At 36.9% G+C, this 22,297-nt stretch overlaps 1 protein-coding gene across 1 annotated transcript in view; it reads left to right on the top strand.

The window, feature by feature from the left end:
* TG (thyroglobulin) overlaps positions 1 to 22,297 on the top strand; it is a 535,242-nt gene that overhangs the window by 482,076 nt on the left and 30,869 nt on the right. The window contains exon 43 of the mRNA XM_053715949.1: positions 5,885 to 6,052. Within this exon, the coding sequence (XP_053571924.1) occupies positions 5,885 to 6,052 (168 nt within the window). The remainder of the gene's footprint in view (positions 1 to 5,884; positions 6,053 to 22,297) is intronic.

The following is a 22,297-nucleotide window of genomic DNA, read 5'->3' on the forward strand; positions in this document are numbered from 1 at the left end:
TCCTTATTTGGACGATATCTTGGTACTAGCTCAGTCTTTACATTCTGCCGAATCTCACACAAATCAACTAGTGTTGTTTCTTCAAAGACATGGTTGGAAGATCAATTTACCAAAAAAGTTCCTTGATTCCTCAGACAAGGGTCACCAGATAGATTCAGTGTCCGTGACTCTGTCTCTAACAGACAAGAGATGAATAAAATTGGTTTCAGCTTGTCGAAAACCTTCAGTCTCAATCATTCCCTTCAGTAGCTATGTGCATGGAAGTTTTAGGTCTCATGACTGCAGCATCGGACGGGATCCCCTTTGCTTGTTTTCATATGAGACCTCTTCAGCTTTGTATGCTGAATCAATGGTGCAGGAATTATACAAGGATATCACAATTTATATCCTTAAATCCCAATGTTCAACTCTCTCTAACTTGGTGGTTAGATCACTATCGTATAGTTCAAGGGGCCTCTTTTGTTCTTCCAACCTGGACTGTAATCACAACAGATGCAAGTCTTTCAGGTTGGGGAGCTGTCTGGAGATCTCTGACAGCACAAGGGGTTTGGAAATCTCAAGAGGCGAGGTTACCAATCAATATTTTAGAACTCCGTGCTATTTTAAGGGCTCTTCAGGTTTGGCCTCTGTTCAAGAGAGAACCATTCATTTGTTTTCAGACAGACAATATCACAACTGTGGCATATGTCATTTATCAGGGTGAGGGGCACAGTCCCCTAGCTATGAAAGAAGTATCTTGGTTACTTTCTTGGGCGGAATCCAGCTTTTGTCTAATTTCTGCAGTACATATCCCAGGTGTAGATAATTGGGAAGCGGATTATCTCAGCCTTCAGACTTTACATCCTGGGGAGTCGTCTCTCCATCCAGATGTGTTTTTTCAGATTTTTGTGGAGTCTTCCAGAAAAAGATCTGATGGCTTTCCATCTAAACAAGAAACTTCACAGGTAGTTAGCAACTTGTCCAGGTCCAGGGATCCTCAGGCGGAGTTGGTGGATGCATTAGCAGTTCCTTGTTTTTACCAACCTGCTTTTATCTTCCTGCCTCTAGTTCTTCTTCCAAGAGTGATTTCCAAGATCATCATGGAATAATCGTTTGTGTTTCTGGTAGCACCAGCATGACCTCACAGTTTTTGGTATGTGGATCTTGTCCGGATGTCCAGTTGCCAATCTTGGCCACTTCCTTTAAGACCAGACCTTCTGTCTCAAGGACCGTTTTTCCATCAGGATCTTAAATAATTAAATTTGAAGGTATGGAGATTGAACGCTTAGTGCTTAGTCATAGAGGTTTCTTTGACTCAGTGATTGATACTATGCTACAGGCTTGTAAATCTGTTTCTAAGAATATTTATTATCGAGTTTGGAAGACATATTTCATGGTGTTCTTCTCATAAATACTCCTGGCATTCTTTTAGAATTCCTATAATTTTACAGTTTCTTCAGGATGGTTTGGATAAAGGTTTGTCTGCAAGTTCCTTGAAGTGACAAATCTCTGTTTTATTTCACAGAAAGATTGCTAAGCTTCCTGATATTCACTGTTTTGTTCAGGCTTTGTTAAATCTCTCCTCCTTGGAGTCTTAATTTGATTTTGAAGGCTTTACAGGCTCCTCCTTTTGAGCCTATGCATTCTTTGGATATTAAACTACTTTCTTGGAAAGTGTTGTTCCTTTTGGCTATCTCTTCTGTTAGAAGAGTTTCCGAGTTATCTGCTCTTTCTTGCGAGTCTTCTTTTCTGATTTTCCATCAGGATAAGGCAGTTTTGCGGACTTCATTTAAGTTTTTACCTAAAGTTGTGAATTCTAACAACATTAATAGGGAAATTATTGTTCCCTCTTTGTGTCATAATCCTAAGAATTATTTGGAGAGATCCTTACATTCTCTGGATGTTGTAAGAGCTTTGAAATATTATGTTGAAGCTACTAAAGATTTCAGGAAGACTTCTATTCTATTTGTTGTCTTTTCTGGTCCTAGGAAAGGTCAGAAAGTGTCTGCCATTTCATTGGCATCCTGGTTAAAGCTTTTGATTCATCAGGCTTATTTGGAGTCGGGTTAGGCCCCGCCTCAGAGAATCACAGCTCATTCTACTAGATCAGTTTCTACTTCGTGGGGTTTTAAGAATGAATCTTCAGTTGATCAGATTTGCAAAGCAGCAACTTGGACTTCTTTGCATACATTTACTAAATTCTACCGTTTTGATGTATTTGCCTCTTCGGAAGCAGTTTTTTGTAGAAAAGTTCTTCAGGCAGCTGTTTCAGTTTGATTCCTCTGCTTATGTTTTAAGTTTTTTCTTTTCAATTATGAGAAAAACTTATTTATTTATTTTTGGATGTGGATATAATTTTTTCAGCGGAAAATGGCTGTTTTTATTTGTATCCCTCCCTCTCTAGTGACTCTTCTGTGGAGTACCACATCTTGGGTATTACTATCCCATACGTCACTAGCTCATGGACTCTTGCTAATTACATGAAAGAAAACATAATTTATGTAAGAACTTGCCTGATAAATCCATTTCTTTGATATTGGCAAGAGTCCATGAGACCCACCCTTTTTATGGTGGTTATGTTTTTTTGTATAAAGCACAATTATATTTCCAGTTCCTTTTTTGATGCTTTTTACTCCTTTTTCTATCACCCCACTATATGGCTATTCGTTAAACTGAATTGTGGGTGTGGTGAGGGCTGTATTTATAGGCATTTTGAGGTTTGGGAAACTTTGCCCCTCCTGGTAGGATTGTATATCCCATATCTCACTAGTTCATGGACTCTTGTCAATATGAAAGAAATTAATTTATCATGTAAGTTCTTACATAAATTATGTTTTTTATTGAGATATATATATATATATATATATATATATATATATATATATAGGAATGCATTTAGTACCCCTTTAAGTAAGGGTCTATTATGAACAGGTTCTTGTTTTTATGTCATTATTTATAAATCAATATTACATTGTAGAATATTATCTACTAATTAAAACATCACTAAATATTTTAGGGCTACTAAAGTCAAAATTAAAGTTTCATGATTCAGATAAAGCATCTAAAAAATCTTTCCAATATACATCCATTGTCAGAGTGTGCAGATTATTTACATATGCATACTTTCTGAGGAGCCAGCTCCTACTGAGCATGTGCAAAAGTGCATAGTAGATATGAATATGCATTTTGTGATTGGCTGATGGCTGTCACATGATACAAGTGTATGGAAAATTGGATTCACTTTGAGATTTGACAGAAAATAGTCTACTGCTCATTTTTAATTCAAAGTAAGTGCTTTTGCATTGTCTTTTTATTGTGCAATTGTCAGTTATTACATTATACTGTATTTAGTGGTCCTTTAAAACAAACACCACTTAAAAAGTTAATAATTTCTATTTAAAGGGGCAGTCAAGTCAAAATTAAACTTTCATGATTCACATAGGGCTTGCATTTTAAACAAATTTCCAAATTATTTTTATCATCAAATTTGCTTTGTTCTCTTGGTATTCTTTTTTTAAAGCTATAACTATGAAGGCTCATATGCTAATTTCTATTGGAGGCCGCCTCTTAACTCAGTGTATTTTGACAGTTTTTTACAGTTAGACACTGCTAGTTCATGTGTGTCACATATATAACATTGTGCTCACTCTAGGGGAGTCAGCACTGATTGGCTAAAATGAAAGTCTGTTAAAAGCACTGAGATAAGGGGGCATTCTGCAGAGGCTTAGATACAAGGTAATCACAGAGGTAAATAGTGTATTAATATAACTGTGTTGGTTATGTAAAACTGGGGAATGGTTAATAAGGGGATTATCCATCTAACAATTTTCAAGTAGACTGTCCCTTTAAGTTCAGTATATTTATAGTATTGCAACACCTTGCACAACTGTCCTTTCCAATCATAGCTTTTCTCAGATATTTTGTATATGTGATCAGTTAAGTACTGATTTACAAAATATCTGCATACACAGGGCCAATATTTGCGCTCCACTGTGTAATACCAGCGAACACGTTCTGCATTGCTGGGAAGCATTGCGCTCATGAGAGTGCACTTCCATAGGCTCCAATGGGAGCCTCATTCTGATGGCATCAGTACCTCGCACAGTAAAGGGGGTAAGTAGCGCAGGGATGGCAGCAGTTTTTAAATATACAGTATATGTATATGACTATATACATATATATTTAGCTGTTAATATGTGTATATACACATATTAGCACATAAATATATATGTATATAGTTATATACATATATATATATATATATATATATATATATATATATATATATATATATATATATATATATATATATATATATAGGGAACACACAGTTCCCATCGACTGCAATGTAAAGGCACTTTTCAGTGCCATTTTTTTTTAACACCCCACTGCCACCAACTTTAGACCCCCCCCCCCAAACTGCCTTGTGCAGTTATTTGTTTGTTTTTTTAAATGCTACATAATAATAATAAAAAAAAATGCCCTCTATTTTGGGCACATTTAGGACACTTAGAAAATTTAGCAGAGATCGGATCTTTGGTAAATTTTCTGAACGCTAATTGCTACCGCAAGCTCGCGGTAGCAATAACCAGCCACTTGTAATGGCTGGTAAACGCAAACAGGCACGCGATAATTTAGCATTCCACTTGTAATCTAGCCAAAAGTGTATAATTTCTAAGCATTAAAACTGTCATTTCTTAGTACAATTTGCATTGCTTTGCCATCCAGGAACATAACCTTTAAAACAGTTTCTAAAGTATTGTTTATCTTACTCTTAGTCAATTCAAATTTGGCTTTATATCTTTTAAAAAATGTATTTAAAACAGTTTTCTTTTAAGTGAAAGAGCTGCAATTTAGCACAGTGAAAAGGGGTTTATCACGGGTTTTTGCGCTCGTCGGATTTTTCACTCGTATTACAAGTTGAATATAACACGATTGCTTGAGCACAATTAAAGCTAATGTGCGTCAGGTTAGCGTGACAAAAAAGTATTACAAAACACATCAAAAATACATTACAAAGTATAGTTACACATAATAACACCATATAATAAAAAATATTTTTTAAAAATTGCACAAAATAATTATAAGGGCTCAAAGATATGAGGTATCAGGTGCTAAAAAAAAAGGCATACAAAGGGCTTTGAAAATTATTGAGTTTAATGTCCCTTCTATTTTAAGTACTTTTCCGCTTGTATGCAGTCAAAAAAAACCCTCATATTTCACAGAAATAAGTCTATCATAATGTATACAACTGATTCCGTCATCATATGAAAAAGGTAAACTGAGTAAAGCCTGAGTTTTTTTAACAGGAAGAGATTTGCACAATCTGATTTTATTATCTCATAGGGGTCAATTTATTAATGTTCGAGCGGACATGATACGATGTAGCGTATCATGCCCACTGCACATTGATTAATCATTGCACCAGAAGTACTTGTGAACTTGCTGGTGCAATACCACCCCCTGCAGATTTGCCCGCTAGCAGGGGGTGTCAATCAACCCGATCGTATTCAATCGGGTTAATTTCTGTCCGCCGCCTCAGAGCAGGCGGACAGGTTATTGAGCAGTGGTCTTTAGAAACACGGGGCATCAAGCTCCGTAGGGAGCTTGATAAATTGACCCCGTAGTGTGATTTTACGGATTTATAGTGTGATATAGAAAACATATCTCTAATAGTGTGGGGCACTGTCACGTAGTTTGGGTTACGTGGAGAACAGGCATAAAGGTTCATTCCAAGAATCAGCACTTTCTAGACATGATATTCTGATGGCGTTCTCGCTATGTTACCTAAATGAACATAATATACACAATAATAATTTTGGATAGAATGAATGCTAACTATGTTGTTTGCTTGTATATTTTCCTTTACATGACATTAATATTCTAACCACACGTTCTTTCTTAGCTTCTTGCTGTAAGAGGACCGTTTCAAACATGGGGACCTGTAGTGGACAATTTTTATATCCGAGAATCCCCCTCTAGACTGCTGGAGCAGAGAGCATTACAGAAGGTTGACCTACTTATAGGAAGTTCTGAACAAGACGGCCTGATTAGTAGAGCTAAGGCTATCAAAGTAAGTGAACAGATGAAGATTTATTTTTCTTGTTATGCACTGTTATATTCTATCTGTCTTTACAGATGATTCCAGTCCTGTTTTGCTGATCAAAATCCAAATTCTTGATACTTAACACATTTGAAAAATTGTTTACTTATCAAAGTCAACAGCTAAAATGGCTTGATAAGCCCCCAGAGAACACTTTTCCACAGCCAAATCCATATCCCCACAAACACATATGCCTACTATACTGATACTGCAGAAAAGGAATCCCCTAATAGGTGCAGCCAGGTGAGGAAGTTGCAAACTTGTAGAGGCACACAGAACACTTGCTATGGAGAATTAGTAAAATCTCATACCTTTATTGAAGATGGAAAAAAAAAACTCACAGCAGTATGGAAACATGGCAATTACCTGGGAGCGTAGGTACTAACGGAGGGTGGCGTCATCTCATTTAGACAAAGCGCCAGAAGGGCGTGAAATGCGACATATGATGTCACCCTCTGTTAGTAGCTACACTTCCTGGTAATTGCCATGTTTCCATACTGCTGTGAGTGTTTTATCCATCTTCAATAAAGGTATGAGATTTTACTAATTCTCCGTAGCAAGTGTTCTGTGTGCCTCTACAAGTTTGCAACTTCCTCACCTGGCTGCACCTATTCGGCGATTCCTTTTCTGAATTATAAATGCTTACTGCTATCCCTAGGTTTGGCTGTCAAGTTTGGCTTCTGGAGAGATGCCGAAGCTTCCTCTGGTTAATGCCGGAACCTTCACTGTCGTTACCTGTACACTAACTTTTTGCCTCTATATACTGATACTGACCCTGTTCAAATCCCTTGAAAATACATACACCCCCACTGGAAATTAAATTAATAATTTCCATCAAAATGTTTCGCCCCTTCACCTCAGCTAAATCGTGCTGCCCTAGGCACAGGCCTAATTGACTTAGTACATAGTGAGTGCCTGACCAACTAATCTAGGCGCACAGAAAGGTCAGACATAAGGCCCCACCAGACCCCCCCCCCCCTGTAGTAAGACCACTACTGATTGTAGGACATATTGGCTCGCTAGACATGTGGGCCTTTTCTCAGTTGAGAACTCTGACATCCCTTTTGTGGTTACGTCTATGGTAAGAGAATAGTTATAAAAATAATCTGTTTGATGTCATTAAAGTAGGTTTTATCAACACATGTATAACATTGTTACAAACACTACTGCAACATAGTACTCATGAAACGTGCACACTCCTGAGTCCTACCTCAGTATACCATTATGGAAAGAATATAAGATCTGTAGATTTAGTAAAAGAGTCACATTGGAAATGTTTTTATTGCACATTATATTTTGATTTCCTTAATAATAATAATTCAGTTTTCAGTATCTTCGAAAATATATAAATAGCTACGATTCTTTGGCCGTCACAAGCAGATTATATAAGAGATAGTAAAGCTGTATGCAGACTCCTCCGTACGTGGTATCACAACAGTGCTATTGTAAAGCCCTTTTTATAATTCAGCTTCTTAAACATAAAAAAAACATCATTGTTCTGTGACCTAGAAACACTAAGTGAAAAACAGGAAGATGCACCGTCAGATGTTTTATGTAATAGTGGTTTTTATTTCCCAAAATATTTCTAGTACAAAATACTTTTCAACATAAAGCTAAAAGCATATTTGATAAATACACAAACAGTTATACTGCAACTAGTCCGGCTGTAAGATTTAACATCAGTTTACCGTATATAAAATAGGGTGGATATGATTGAAATCACTAATCAGTAAGTTCGATTTAAATTATGGTTTTCATTTTAAGAATACATTTTCAGATTATTTTTCCAGTTATATCAGACCATTACAAATTTGGTTATATATCATTAGATATGCATAGATACAGTAGATCATTGAAATGAATTAATGAAATTATTGGGAGATGAACTATCTCCAGTTTAATAGGTTAATCATTCATATGTGATTACCTTTTCAGCTGTACTTTATTGGAAGCTGAAAAATAATGATTAACTAAAGAAAAATAACTATTACCATAATAATGAAAATGTAAATAGTTTTATTTAACTAAAGCAGTAACATATTTAATTTGTATTGTAATACTTGCCCCTCCCTCCTCACACTTAGGTCCTTGTGCAGATCTATTCCACTCCAAACAATCTTCTATTCAGTGAGCTTCTTGAAACTTAGTAAGGGGCTGCTGTGTGTACGTAGATATGCAGGGGAGCAATGGCAATAAAAGGACAGTAAAGTCAAAATTAAACTTTCATGATTCAGAAAGAACATTCAGTTTTTTTTCCAATATAGTTTTTATTTTACATCAGCATTACATCAATCTTCCCAAGGAAGAACATTGTCTATAGTTTTTTACATACATGCAATTTTATATCTAACTCATCTTGACTTAACTAAAGCTCAAAATTACAGTTAATCACTTTTCCTCAGTAATCATCCTTAATCAATCTGATTTATGTACATTGTATATTTCAGTTGACTCAGTAGTTATAGTTACGGTTAGTTAATTGCTAATCAACCACAATAATAGTCTACAAGAGTAAGTTATGTTAGACAACCGAGCAATCTTACATCAATTTTTCCCAGAGAAGAATATTGTCAGCAATTAATCCATACAATATTTATATCTTCCTAGTCTCTTAGAAGCTCTAAATTATTGATAATCAATTTCTATTCTTTTCTCAAGGGTTATCCTTAACCAGAGCAGTTTTATATGCATTTTTTTTTTTTTTTTTATTTCAATTAACTCTGTTACTTAATAATTGCAGTTTATTAATTACTAAACCAACCATGATACCAATCTACTAGAAATAGCTTAAGCGACCCTACAACACAAAAAACAAAACAAAAACAAGAACGAAAACAACAACAAAAAAAACAACAAAAAGAAAAATAAAAAAAAAATAAAAAAAATAATTATAAATAAAAGTAACAATTCTCCTATCCCCCTCCTCGAACCCCAGCACCCCCCTACCAAGCATTCAGCAGCACCAATTCAGAATTTCTGAATGGGTAAATTAAATGATCTATTTCAGGGGATGGAAATATTTTGATAAATTTTGCCCATTTGCTAAAAAAAGCTATTATTTCTCGTTCTGAGGATAGATCCGTTGCTTTTTGTTCAATTAAGCATTGTTTTTTTAGATAATTTCTGAGCTCAGCTATTGTTGGGCTAAACCTATTCTTCCAGTTCCTAAAGATTAAATTTCTAGCTGCTAAGATAGTTAAATTTACTATTTTGGAGTCAGTGAAGTCCCTATTATTGTTTGACAAAAAAATAATCATGGGTAGCGAGATTTTGAGATGTGTGATCTTCATTATTTTAAGTAACAGATACTCGACCTTGCCCCAGAATTGTTTAAGTCTAGGGCAGTTCCATATCATGTGGATTAAATCTGCTGCCGGCAGGCTACATTTTGGGCATTTATTAAAGTTTAGATTGTACCATCTGTAACCTCTGTCAGGAGTGAAATATGTTTGATATAATAACTTTATATGGGACTCCCTCCAAGTTTCTGCAATTGTAGCATCATTTGCTGATCTTATAGATCTAGCCACATGTGAGTTACTATCTATATCAGTATTGCTAAGGGTTGCCCATTTATGAGCTATCCTCTCTAGATTCATATTTCCTTTATATGAGTTCATAAGATTGTACCAGGGTGAAATGGAGAACAGACCTGCCCTATTTAGAGCCACCCAATTCTCCAATCTTCCCAGGACCATTTCCACGGAAACTTATTTACTAATTGTGAAGTATAGTGTCTAGCTTGGAGAAAGGTGAAAAAGTCCTGATTGCTCAGGTTAAATTCAAGTTTCAGTTCCTCAAATGATTTAATTTTACCTGTCTCTGGATTAAGGAACTGTGAAACCAGTCGTAAACCCTGGTTGTGCCAATATCGTAATTTTACCGATTGAGATACCTCTTGAAATTCAGAATTCCCTAAAAAGATTTGGAATCTGGGAATACTGATATCTACTTCTAGAAGCATGGCTATTTTTCTCCAAGCAACATCTATCGAATAAATAGTTTTAAAATTTTTCACTTGCTTAGGAATCAAGTGGGGTGCGCTATGAAGTATAGATATAGGCAGAAGAGGGTATATTATACTGGCTTCTAGATCATAATCTGAGAAATGATTGGATCCCGCAATCCAATCTGTTGCAACTCTTCCTAGGAACGACAAGTTATAAAGATATATATTAGGTATTGCCAAGCCCGCCATCTGTCTAGGAAGATATAATCTTTGCAAAGATATTCTGGGTTTTTTGGATTGCCATATAAATTTGCGCAATGCAGTGCTGAATTTCTTAAAGTCATATGATTTTAATCTAATAGGAATATTTTGCAATATGTAGCAGATTTTAGGCAGAATCACCATATTTAATAATGCGATACGTCCAGTTAATGAAAGAGGTAGATTCTGCCAGTTTCTCATCTGTGTTATAGCTTGTAATAGAATTGGTGATATATTCAAAGAGTACCATTCCTGAGGATGGATAGATATCAATATTCCCAAATATCTGAATGATTTGGTCACAACCTTAAAGGGGTTATCTATATAAGAGTTTTCCTTCGTTCTTAGCCATAGTAGTTCTGATTTCATATTGTTCATTTTATAGCCTGAGAATTGGCCAAATGTTTCAATTATTTCCAACAACTTTGGGATATTTACTAGGGTATTTGAAATATAAATCAATAAATCGTCTGCATATAATGCCACTTTAACTTCCTTATTAAGGATTTTGATACCCTCAACTTGTTGTCTGATTTTAATAGCAAGTGGCTCAATTGCCAAGTCAAATAATAAAGGGGATAACGGACACCCCTGCCATGTCCCCTTTTTCAATCTTATTCTATCAGATACTAATCCATTAGTGACTAGACTTGTAGATGCTTGTTCATTGACTTTTTTAACTAGATTCATAAATTTATTCCCTAGTCCAAATCGTTCTAACGTATCAATTAAGTGTTCATGATAGACCCTATCGAACGCTTTTTCAGCGTCGATAGCTAGAATAGCCGCGTCTGGGTAACTCAAAGGTAGCCTTTCTTCTGAATTGTTAAAATAATCAACAATTAGAAGAAGTTGTCTTATCTTGGCTGCTGAACTACGATTAAATAAAACCCCCACCTGGTCACTATGAATAATCTCGGCTAATCCTCCCTGTAATCTTTTAGCTAAAATAGAAGAAAATAACTTATAGTCAGAATTTAATAAGGCTATGGGTCTATATGATTCCCTTTGTTGTGGATTTTTTCCTGGTTTAAGTATTAGAGTAGTATAAGATTCCACAAAATTTGATGGGATTTGAGCCTCTTCTATTAAAAAATAATTAAAAAGCTTGGTTAGATGGGGAGTAATTGTTGTTTCTAAACTTTTATAAAATTCGTTGGGGATTGCATCAGGACCAGGGGCTTTCTCATTTTTTAAAGTTTTAATTGTTTGCATTACTTCTAATTCCGTTATTGGTGCATTTAATTTAGCTTTAAGCTCCTTATCACACTTTGTGATGGGTATACCTTTCCAAAATTTGTCTTGTGCATCTACCTTAAATGTAGAGTTAGTATATATGTCTTTATAATATTGAGAAAACGATTCTGAAATTTCCTCTGTTTTGGTGAGACAATTCCCATTTGCCTTTAGACATTCAATTATATTAGACTGTTTAGAGTTTTTCACTAGTTTAGACAATAGTCTGCCTGATTTATTGCCGTATCTGTAAAACTTTGATTGATATTTTAATTCCATTTGTATTGTCTGGGAGATTATAAAAGTATCTCGTTCCTCTTTTAATTTTACATATTTTTTCCAATGTTCCTCTAGTGGGGAGATCAAATATTTATTGTATGCATTCACAACAGAATTTAATGATTGTTTTTCCTTTAGGCGTGCATTTTTTTTAATTTTTGCAATATAAGATATAATATCACCCCTTAACACGGCTTTCGCCGTTTCCCAAATAATTGATGGACTCGGCACTGAACCTTCATTTAAATAAAAAAATCTTCCATTTTATTTTTTAGCCAATTATTATATTTCTGATTGTTTGATAAGTATTTTGGATAAAAGAAACGTGATCCTGCTGATCGATTCTTTTGGGTTGGAATATCTAGAGTTATAGGGGCATGATCTGATATACAAATCTCCATAATTGCTGTCCTTATTCCTATATTATACAACTTATCATTTACTAGGAAGAGATCTATTCTCGATAGAGATTTAGATGCCTTCGAGTGGCAAGTATATCCCTTATAATCTGGATTTTGAGCCCTCCATACGTCCCTTACCGCCAAGTTATAACAAATAGTATTATACAGTTTTGCTTCTAGGTTGTCTTTTTTAGTTTTTCTTTGTGTGTTACCGTGTCTAAGTCTATCTAAAGGGTATCTGGGAGCCATATTAAAATCGCCCGCTATCACAATATAACCCTCTGCTACCTGTAATATTTTGGATTGGAGGGAGTCCCAAAATTGTTGATCTATTACATTCGGAGCATAAAGGTTACAGATGGTATATACTATATTGGAAATTTTTATCTTTAATATTATGTATCTGCTTTCTGTGTCTATTATTGTGTCTAATATTTGGTAAGATAATTCTTTACCCAATAAGATAGCAACTCCTTTTTTTCTTTTTAGTGACGGAGCGTATATTACCTCTGCTACCCATGAGAATCTTAATTTCAGGGATTCTTCACTGTTTAGGTGTGTCTCCTGTACTAATGCTATAGATGTCTCAAGTTTCCTAAGATGGTTCAAGATCGTTTTTCGTTTAATTGGAGAAGTTATACCCCCTATATTCCAAGATGTTATTCTAATTTTATTATTCATTTACCATTGTCCATAAATGTCCACATCCCCCACCCCCCCATGACCAAGGGAGGGGGGGAGGGGAGGAAGCGGAGACTGACAAAAAAGAGGATATAAGGTATGACATAGAGGGAGAAAGAGGAAGAAAGGAACAGAAGCAGGGGAGGGAGAAGGAAAAAATAAAAATAAAAAAAAATAAAAAATAAAAAAAATAAAAAAAAAATAGTAATAATAGTAATAATAAAAAATTAAAACCATAATTTGTTCTACATTGTAATTCAAGAATTACACTCTCCATTGTGTTATAGAACCTTACCCTCATATTTTCTATACGGGGGATAGTTAGAGAGGACAAAGAAATAGAGGGAAATTACCATCAGTTTATCCCCTGCTCCACTAGCTTTTTCTCCGCCTCTTCTGCTGAGTAAAAAAAAAACGTTTGACCCCCTAATAGCACCTTAAGTCTGGCAGGGTAGATAACAGTAGCCTGCCACCCTGCTTTTAGCATCTTTCCACAGACCGGGGAGAGCTCCCTCCTTTTCCGAGAAGTCTCAATAGAGAAGTCCTGAAAAAGCAAGATTTTATTGCCATTATATATGATAGGTTGGTTTTTGCGAAAATATTGTAGATATAATATTTTATCCTGGAAGTTTAAAAATTTTGCAATAATTGGTCTAGGTTTAGAAGTAGTGTTAGGACCATCAGCAGCTCTCCCCAATCTGTGGACTCTCTCAATTAAATAAGATGACTGGGAATCTGGGATTTTAAGAATTTGGGGTAAAATAGTTGTTATTACTTCCATGAGATTTTCCTGCTTAAAGGGGTCTGGGAATCCAATGATTCTAAGATTATTTCTTCTTGACCTATTCTCTAAGTCATCTATTTTTGTTTGTAATTTCAGAATTTCACTCTGGGTATCCTCAATCTGGGGTATGTGAGAGTTTGTTATGTCTTCTAGATCTGAGATTCGTTGCTCCACTTCTTGGAGTCTCCTAGAATATTGTCTCACTTCTGTTGTTAGTAGAGAAAAATCATGTTTCAACTCATTTTTTAGTGTGTCGAATTTAGGGGAAATTGCTTCTAAAATATTAGCTACCAATTCTTGATTTTCTTGTGATGCTACACTTTTTTGAGTTTTTAATGTGATGATTTCATTTAAGTTCTCAGCTGTGGTTTCTGTAGTATTCTTATTCTTACGTTCCCTACTCTTGGACGTCATGCTTTGATTGTGCTTGTTAGTGGTAATAGGTGAGGTGATATATTTATCCATTAATTAGGAATATGGATGTGAATCCTGTGATTAAATGTGAGGGATCCCCCCTTAGATAGGGGCAATTAATATTAGTGGGGGAAAGAAAAAAAAAAAGGAAGGAAGGAAGGAAGAAAATTTCCTTCTTTTCCCTTCTCTCTTCCTTGGGGAAAAAAGGTTCCCTCTCTCCCTCTCCTTTTAAGGAGGGGAGAGTGAACGTGGTATGTGAATTTTAAGGCGTATTGTGTTACCCCTTGTGATAACAAAAGAAAAACTAATTTAATCGTGAGAAAAAGAAAAAAAAGAAAAAAAAAGTGCACTTTTAGTGATAAAGTAATCAATTAATTCGACAAGAAATGGCGACCAGTGGGAATATTTTGTTAATACATAACCTTTAAGTTCTCCTTTTTAGAACTCTTAATTGTCAGTTTTATATATTCGAGAATAGTATCTTATCATTTATAATATCTATGTGAGAGTATTTTAAATTTTCAACTCTCTCAGTTTTTAATAGAATGTGGTATGCTTTTTGTTAATTTTTTCCCCCCTCCTTGTTACAGGGATTTCCCTGATCTGAGTCTTGACCTCCCGATAATTTATATTTGTTCAGGTATTTAGCTCTTTTCCTCTTCCCATCCCCCTCCTCCCCCAGTATGTGAGTTATTAATTATGAGCTAGATCAATCCTTTATATCATTTATATATGTTTCCCCTTAACCCCCAGACTATTTTGCTACTGAGGAAGAAAATCTACCAGTATACCCTTTTTTCTCTTTTTAAGAGAAGAAAAAAAAGGAAAAGAGAAAAAGAGCAGAGATAACAATAAAAAAAAAAAACAATATTACAATTATATCTAAGCAATAACCTCCTCTACTATAGAAAGCATTTGACCAAACAATCCATATTGTAAGATAATTTTAAAAAAACAAGAAAAAAAAACTCTAGAAAATTTGAGAAAGTCTCTTCTGTTATTTAGAGTATTCTCCTTTTCTTCTTCTTTTGCCTTCTCCTTATTTCTGCAGTTTAAGGCCTAGATTTGGAGTTCGGCGGTAGAAGGGCTGTTAACGCTCCGCAGGCTTTTTTCTGGCCGCACCATAAATTTAACTCTGGTATCGAGAGTTTAATCAAATGCTGCGTTAGGCTCCAAAAAAGGAGCGTAGAGCATTTTTTCCGCAAATGCAACTCTCGATACCAGAGTTGCTTACGGACGCGGCCGGCCTCAAAAACGTGCTCGTGCACGATTCTCCCATAGGAAACAATGGGGCTGTTTGAGCTGGAAAAAAACCTAACACCTGCAAAAAAGCAGCGTTCAGCTCCTAACGCAGCCCCATTGTTTCCTATGGGGAAACACTTCCTACGTCTGCACCTAACACTCAAACATGTACCCCGAGTCTAAACACCCCTAACCTTACACTTATTAACCCCTATTCTGCCGCCCCCGCTATCGCTGACCCCTGCATATTATTATTAACCCCTAATCTGCCGCTCCGTAAACCGCCGCAACTTACATTATCCCTATGTACCCCTAATCTGCTGCCCCTAACATCGCCGACCCCTATATTATATTTATTAACCCCTAATCTGCCCCCCACAATGTCGCCTCCACCTGCCTACACTTATTAACCCCTAATCTGCCGAGCGGACCTGAGCGCTACTATAATAAATTTATGAACCCCTAACCCGCCTCACTAACCCTATCATAAATAGTATTAACCCCTAATCTGCCCTCCCTAACATCGCCGACACCTAACTTCAATTATTAACCCCTAATCTGCCGACCGGAGCTCACCGCTATTCTAATAAATGTATTAACCCCTAAAGCTAAGTCTAACCCTAACACTAACACCCCCCTAAGTTAAATATAATTTTTATCTAACGAAATAAATTAAATCTTATTAAATAACTTATTCCTATTTAAAGCTAAATACTTACCTGTAAAATAAATCCTAATATAGCTACAATATAAATTATAATTATATTATAGCTATTTTAGGATTAATATTTATTTTACAGGCAACTTTGTAATTATTTTAACCAGGTACAATAGCTATTAAATAGTTAAGAACTATTTAATAGTTACCTAGTTAAAATAATAACAAAATTACCTGTAAAATAAGTCCTAACCTAAGTTATAATTAAACCTAACACTACCCTATCAATAAATTAATTAAATAAAATACCTACAATTACCTACAATTAAACCTAACACTACACTATCAATAAATTAATTAAACACAATTCCTACAAATAAATACAATTAAATAAACTAGCTAAAGTACAAAAAATAAAAAAGAACTAAGTTACAGAAAATAAAAAAATATTTACAAACATAATAAAAATATTACAACAATTTTAAACTAATTACACCTACTCTAAGCCCCCTAATAAAATAACAAAGCCCCCCAAAATAAAAAATTCCCTACCCTATTCTAAATTAAAAAAGTTACAAGCTCTTTTACCTTACCAGCCCTGAACAGGGCCCTTTGCGGGGCATGCCCCAAGAATTTCAGCTCTTTTGCCTGTAAAAGAATAAATACAATACCCCCCCCCCAACATTACAACCCACCACCCACATACCCCTAATCTAACCCAAACCCCCCTTAAATAAACCTAACACTAAGCCCCTGAAGATCTTCCTACCTTGTCTTCACCATACCAGGTTCACCGATCCGTCCTGAAGAGCTCCTCCGATGTCCTGATCCAAGCCCAAGCGGGGGCTGAAGAGGTCCATGATCCGGTCAAAGTCTTCATCCAAGCGGGGCAGAAGAGGATCTTCCATCCGATTGAAGTCATCATCCAGGCGGCATCTTCTATGGTCTTCCACCCGGAGCGAAGCGGCAGGATCCTGAAGACCTCCAGCGCGGAACATCCATCCGGACCGACGACTGAACGACGAATGACTGTTCCTTTAAGGGACGTCATCCAAGATGGCGTCCCTCGAATTCCGATTGGCTGATAGGATTCTATCAGCCAATCGGGATTAAGGTAGGAATATTCTGATTGGCTGATGGAATCAGCCAATCAGAATCAAGTTCAATCCCATTGGCTGATCCGATCAGCCAATCAGATTGAGCTCGCATTCTATTGGCTGTTCCGATCAGCCAATAGAATGCGAGCTCAATCTGATTGGCTGATTGGATCGGCCAATCGGATTGAACTAGATTCTGATTGGCTGATTCCATCAGCCAATCAGAAAATTCCTACCTTAATTCCGATTGGCTGATAGAATCCTATCAGCCAATCGGAATTCGAGGGACACCATCTTGGATGACGTCCCTTAAAGGAACAGTCATTCGTCGTTCAGTCGTCGGTCCGGATGGATGTTCCGCGCTGGAGGTCTTCAGGATCCTGCCGCTTCGCTCCGGGTGGAAGACCATAGAAGATGCCGCCTGGATGATGACTTCAATCGGATGGAAGATCCTCTTCTGCCCCGCTTGGATGAAGACTTTGACCGGATCATGGACCTCTTCAGCCCCCGCTTGGGCTTGGATCAGGACATCGGAGGAGCTCTTCAGGACGGATCGGTGAACCTGGTATGGTGAAGACAAGGTAGGAAGATCTTCAGGGGCTTAGTGTTAGGTTTATTTAAGGGGGGTTTGGGTTAGATTAGGGGTATGTGGGTGGTGGGTTGTAATGTTGGGGGGGGGGTATTGTATTTATTCTTTTACAGGCAAAAGAGCTGAAATTCTTGGGGCATGCCCCGCAAAGGGCCCTGTTCAGGGCTGGTAAGGTAAAAGAGCTTGTAACTTTTTTAATTTAGAATAGGGTAGGGAATTTTTTATTTTGGGGGTCTTTGTTATTTTATTAGGGGGCTTAGAGTAGGTGTAATTAGTTTAAAATTGTTGTAATATTTTTATTATGTTTGTAAATATTTTTTTATTTTCTGTAACTTAGTTCTTTTTTATTTTTTGTACTTTAGCTAGTTTATTTAATTGTATTTATTTGTAGGAATTGTGTTTAATTAATTTATTGATAGTGTAGTGTTAGGTTAATTGTAGGTAATTGTAGGTAGTTTATTTAATTATTTTATTGATAGGGTAGTGTTAGGTTTAATTATAACTTAGGTTAGGATTTATTTTACAGGTAAATTTGTTATTATTTTAACTAGGTAACTATTAAATAGTTCTTAACTATTTAATAGCTATTGTACCTGGTTAAAATAATTACAAAGTTGCCTGTAAAATAAATATTAATCCTAAAATAGCTATAATATAATTATAATTTATATTGTAGCTATATTAGGGTTTATTTTACAGGTAAGTATTTAGCTTTAAATAGGAATCATTTATTTAATAAGAGTTAATTTATTTCGTTAGATAAAAATTATATTTAACTTAGGGGGGTGTTAGTGTTAGGGTTAGACTTAGCTTTAGGGGTTAATACATTTATTAGAATAGCGGTGAGCTCCGGTCGGCAGATTAGGGGTTAATAATTGAAGTTAGGTGTCGGCGATGTTAGGGAGGGCAGATTAGGGGTTAATACTATTTATGATAGGGTTAGTGAGGCGGGTTAGGGGTTAATAACTTTATTATAGTAGCGGTGAGGTCCGGTCGGCAGATTAGGGGTTAATAAGTGTAGGCAGGTGTCGGCGACGTTGAGGGGGGCAGATTAGGGGTTAATAAATATAATATAGGGGTCGGCGATGTTAGGGGCAACAGATTAGGGGTACATAGGGATAACGTAGGTGGCGGCGATTTGCGGTCGGAAGATTAGGGGTTAATTATTTTAAGTAGCTGGCGGCGACGTTGTGGGGGGCAAGTTAGGGGTTAAGAAATATAATATAGGGGTCGGCGGGGTTAGGGGCAGCAGATTAGGGGTACATAAGTATAACATAGGTGGCGGTCGGCAGATTAGGGGTTAAAAATTTAAATCGAGTGGCGGCGATGTGGGGGGATCTCGGTTTAGGGGTACATAGGTAGTTTATGGGTGTTAGTGTACTTTAGGGTACAGTAGTTAAGAGCTTTATGAACCGGCGTTAGCCAGAAAGCTCTTAACTCCTGCTATTTTCCTGCGGCTGGAGTTTTGTCGTTAGAGCTCTAACGCTCACTTCAGAAACGACTCTAAATACCGGCGTTAGGAAGATCCCATTGAAAAGATAGGATACGCAATTGACGTAAGTGGATCTGCGGTATGGAAAAGTCGCGGCTGAAAAGTGAGCGTTAGACCCTTTAATCACTGACTCCAAATACCAGCGGGCGGCCAAAACCAGCGTTAGGAGCCTCTAACGCTGGTTTTCACGGCTACCGCCGAACTCCAAATCTAGGCCTAAATGTTCAAGAATATGTAAAGTTTTGTAAGATTACAATGTATCTTTATTCATATGAGAGTGATATAGTTTATAGGCACTTTATGGGGATTTCTACAGTCCTTAACCCCAATGAACTATAACACTGATCTATTCTGCAGAATTTAAACTGAGATTCCTTTATATCTTATATCATTCCAGGAGATATACACAAAAAATGTTCCACTCACCCCTCTTGCGGTTTGTTAATCACAGTCCCGGCCACCAGCAGTGCGATATTTTTAGTATTTTGGACTATCAACAAGCCCACTATTTTGACGTTCTTAGGTGTATGTGTTCTCACACCTTCTATGAGGATCTTTCGTCCCCTGACTTCGCTCTAATCAGCTCCAGAACTTTCACCTTTCCTGAGCTTGTTCCGTATAGCCGTATCGCTCCTCCCTCCTTCAGCGTGTCTGGCAAGCGTGAGAGCTCAGGCTCAACTCCAGCAGCGTCTCTCCCAAGGATCCCCGCACCGCCCACCCCCACACGCAGCACCAGTGGGTGGGGGAGGCGTCCAAGGAACCAGGTCCGCGGTAAGACCCTCGAGTAGTTTTTCAGGAGTATAGCTAGGCTTTCTGATTTCTCCGAGAGTTGATTTTATTTTTGTCTTCAGCTACCGAGTAGCCAGGGGAGTCTGGTCGAGTAGCCCAACAATTCTTTGCGTTTACCACCTCCTCACACGCAGCACCGGTGGGTGAGGAGGGAAACGCTGGTGGCAGGCTGTGTGATCTTAGGAGTGGGTGATGAGTCGATACAAATTCTGCCAAGGGTTGAATGTAAGCTGAGTTGGCTGACCACCCCTTACTCCCTGTATGAGAGAGGGGGTTTTTATTTTAAAGGGTCTCTTTCAGCCTGAATTGGGAGCTTTGTTCATTCAGCCTTCTGAACCTAGCTCCGGGCAGATAGTATTTTCAGCGTTTTTTAGTGGTATACGCTGTGGGAAGAGTTACCCAGGTGATGTAGACAAAAGACCTGGCTGCAGACTTTCTCTTCACAGAGCTACCTGGCGCGAAAAGAACCGCCTCTGGAATACCTGCAGGGGAGAACACCTGCTCTATGGACAGACTCCTCCTCTTCCCCCTGGGGCATGTCAAGAACATTCAGTTTTTAACAACTTTTCAATTTACTTTTGTCATCTAATTTGCTTCATTCTCTTGGTATCCATTGTTGAAAAGCATACATTGGTAGGCTCAGAAGCAGCAATGCCACTACTGGGAGCTAGCTGCTTGTCACTGTCTCGCCCAAAGTGTTCAGCTAGGACCCAATAGAGCATTACTCTCCTTCAACAAAAGATACCAAGAGAATGAACAAATTTGATAAAAGAAAAAAATCTGAAATCTGAAAATTGTATGCTGTATCTGAAACCCAAAAGACCTCTTTCATTATTATGTCCCTTTATGGTCTATTTCTCAACTCTGTATGTTTATTTTATAACATTTTTGCTGTGAAGAAGGGGCATGTTATTTCTCCAGACACAAATTCACAGTTTTGAGAACTACAAAAGCAATAATGGGCTAAATTACGAGTGGAGTGTTAGTTTGCACTCCCGCTTGTGTGAGTTGGGTAGCGCACAAATTACAAGGTGAAATGTTTTTGCTTGCGCACTACCCCAACGTGCAAAAAGCCGAAGTTAGAATATCGTGGCTGTGTTAACGTATTCCCCCATATACTTTAATTGAGTACAAAAAGTGTGTGTGTGGGGGGGACCTAACGCTCTAACTCGCATTTTCTCAAGTGCGCTAACCTGACATGAAATATTAATATTTTAATTCCAATGTTCTTCACATAGAAGAATATGTTCTATTTTTTCATAAATACATATTTCTACATATATCTGATGTTTTTTGGTAAAATACAGTATATATCTTTACCTATATAACATAATTTATGTAAGAACTTACCTGATAAATTCATTTCTTTCATATTAGCAAGAGTCCATGAGCTAGTGACGTATGGGATATACATTCCTACCAGGAGGGGCAAAGTTTCCCAAACCTCAAAATGCCTATAAATACACCCCTCACCACACCCACAATTCAGCTTAACGAATAGCCAAGAAGTGGGGTGATAAGAAAGGAGCGAAAGCATAAAAAAATAAGGAATTGGAATAATTGTGCTTTATACAAAAAAATCATAACCACCACAAAAAGGGTGGGTCTCATGGACTCTTGCTAATATGAAAGAAATGAATTTATCAGGTAAGTTCTTACATAAATTATGTTTTCTTTCATGTAATTAACAAGAGTCCATGAGCTAGTGACGTATGGGATAGCAGATACCCAAGATGTGGAACTTCCACGCAAGAGTCACTAGAGAGGGAGGGATAAAATAAAGACAGCCAATTCCGCTGAAAAATTAATCCACAACCCAAATCAAAAGTTTTAATCTAAATAATGAAAAAAACTGAAATCATAAGCAGAAGTATCAAACTGAAACAGCTGCCTGAAGTACTTTTCTACCAAAAACTGCTTCAGAAGAAGAGAAAACATCAAAATGGTAGAATTTAGTAAAAGTATGCAAAGAAGACCAAGTTGCTGCTTTGCAAATCTGATCAACAGAAGCTTCATTCCTAAAAGCCAAGGAAGTAGAAACTGACCTAGTAGAATGAGCCGTAATCCTTTGAGGTGGGGATTTACCCGACTCCACATAAGCATGATAAATCAAAGACTTTAACAAGATGCCAAAGAAATGGCAGAAGCTTTCTGACCTTTCCTGGAACCAGAAAAGATAGCAAATAGACTAGAAGTCTTTCTAAAATCTTTAGTAGCTTCAACATAATATTTCAAAGCTCTTACTACATCCAAAGAATGTAAAGATCTTTCCAGAGAAGTCTTAGGATTAGGACACAATGAAAGGACAACAATTTCTCTACTAATGTTGTTAGAATTCACAAC

This window comes from Bombina bombina, chromosome 5, assembly GCF_027579735.1.
Source record: "Bombina bombina isolate aBomBom1 chromosome 5, aBomBom1.pri, whole genome shotgun sequence".
Lineage (NCBI taxonomy): Eukaryota > Metazoa > Chordata > Amphibia > Anura > Bombinatoridae > Bombina > Bombina bombina.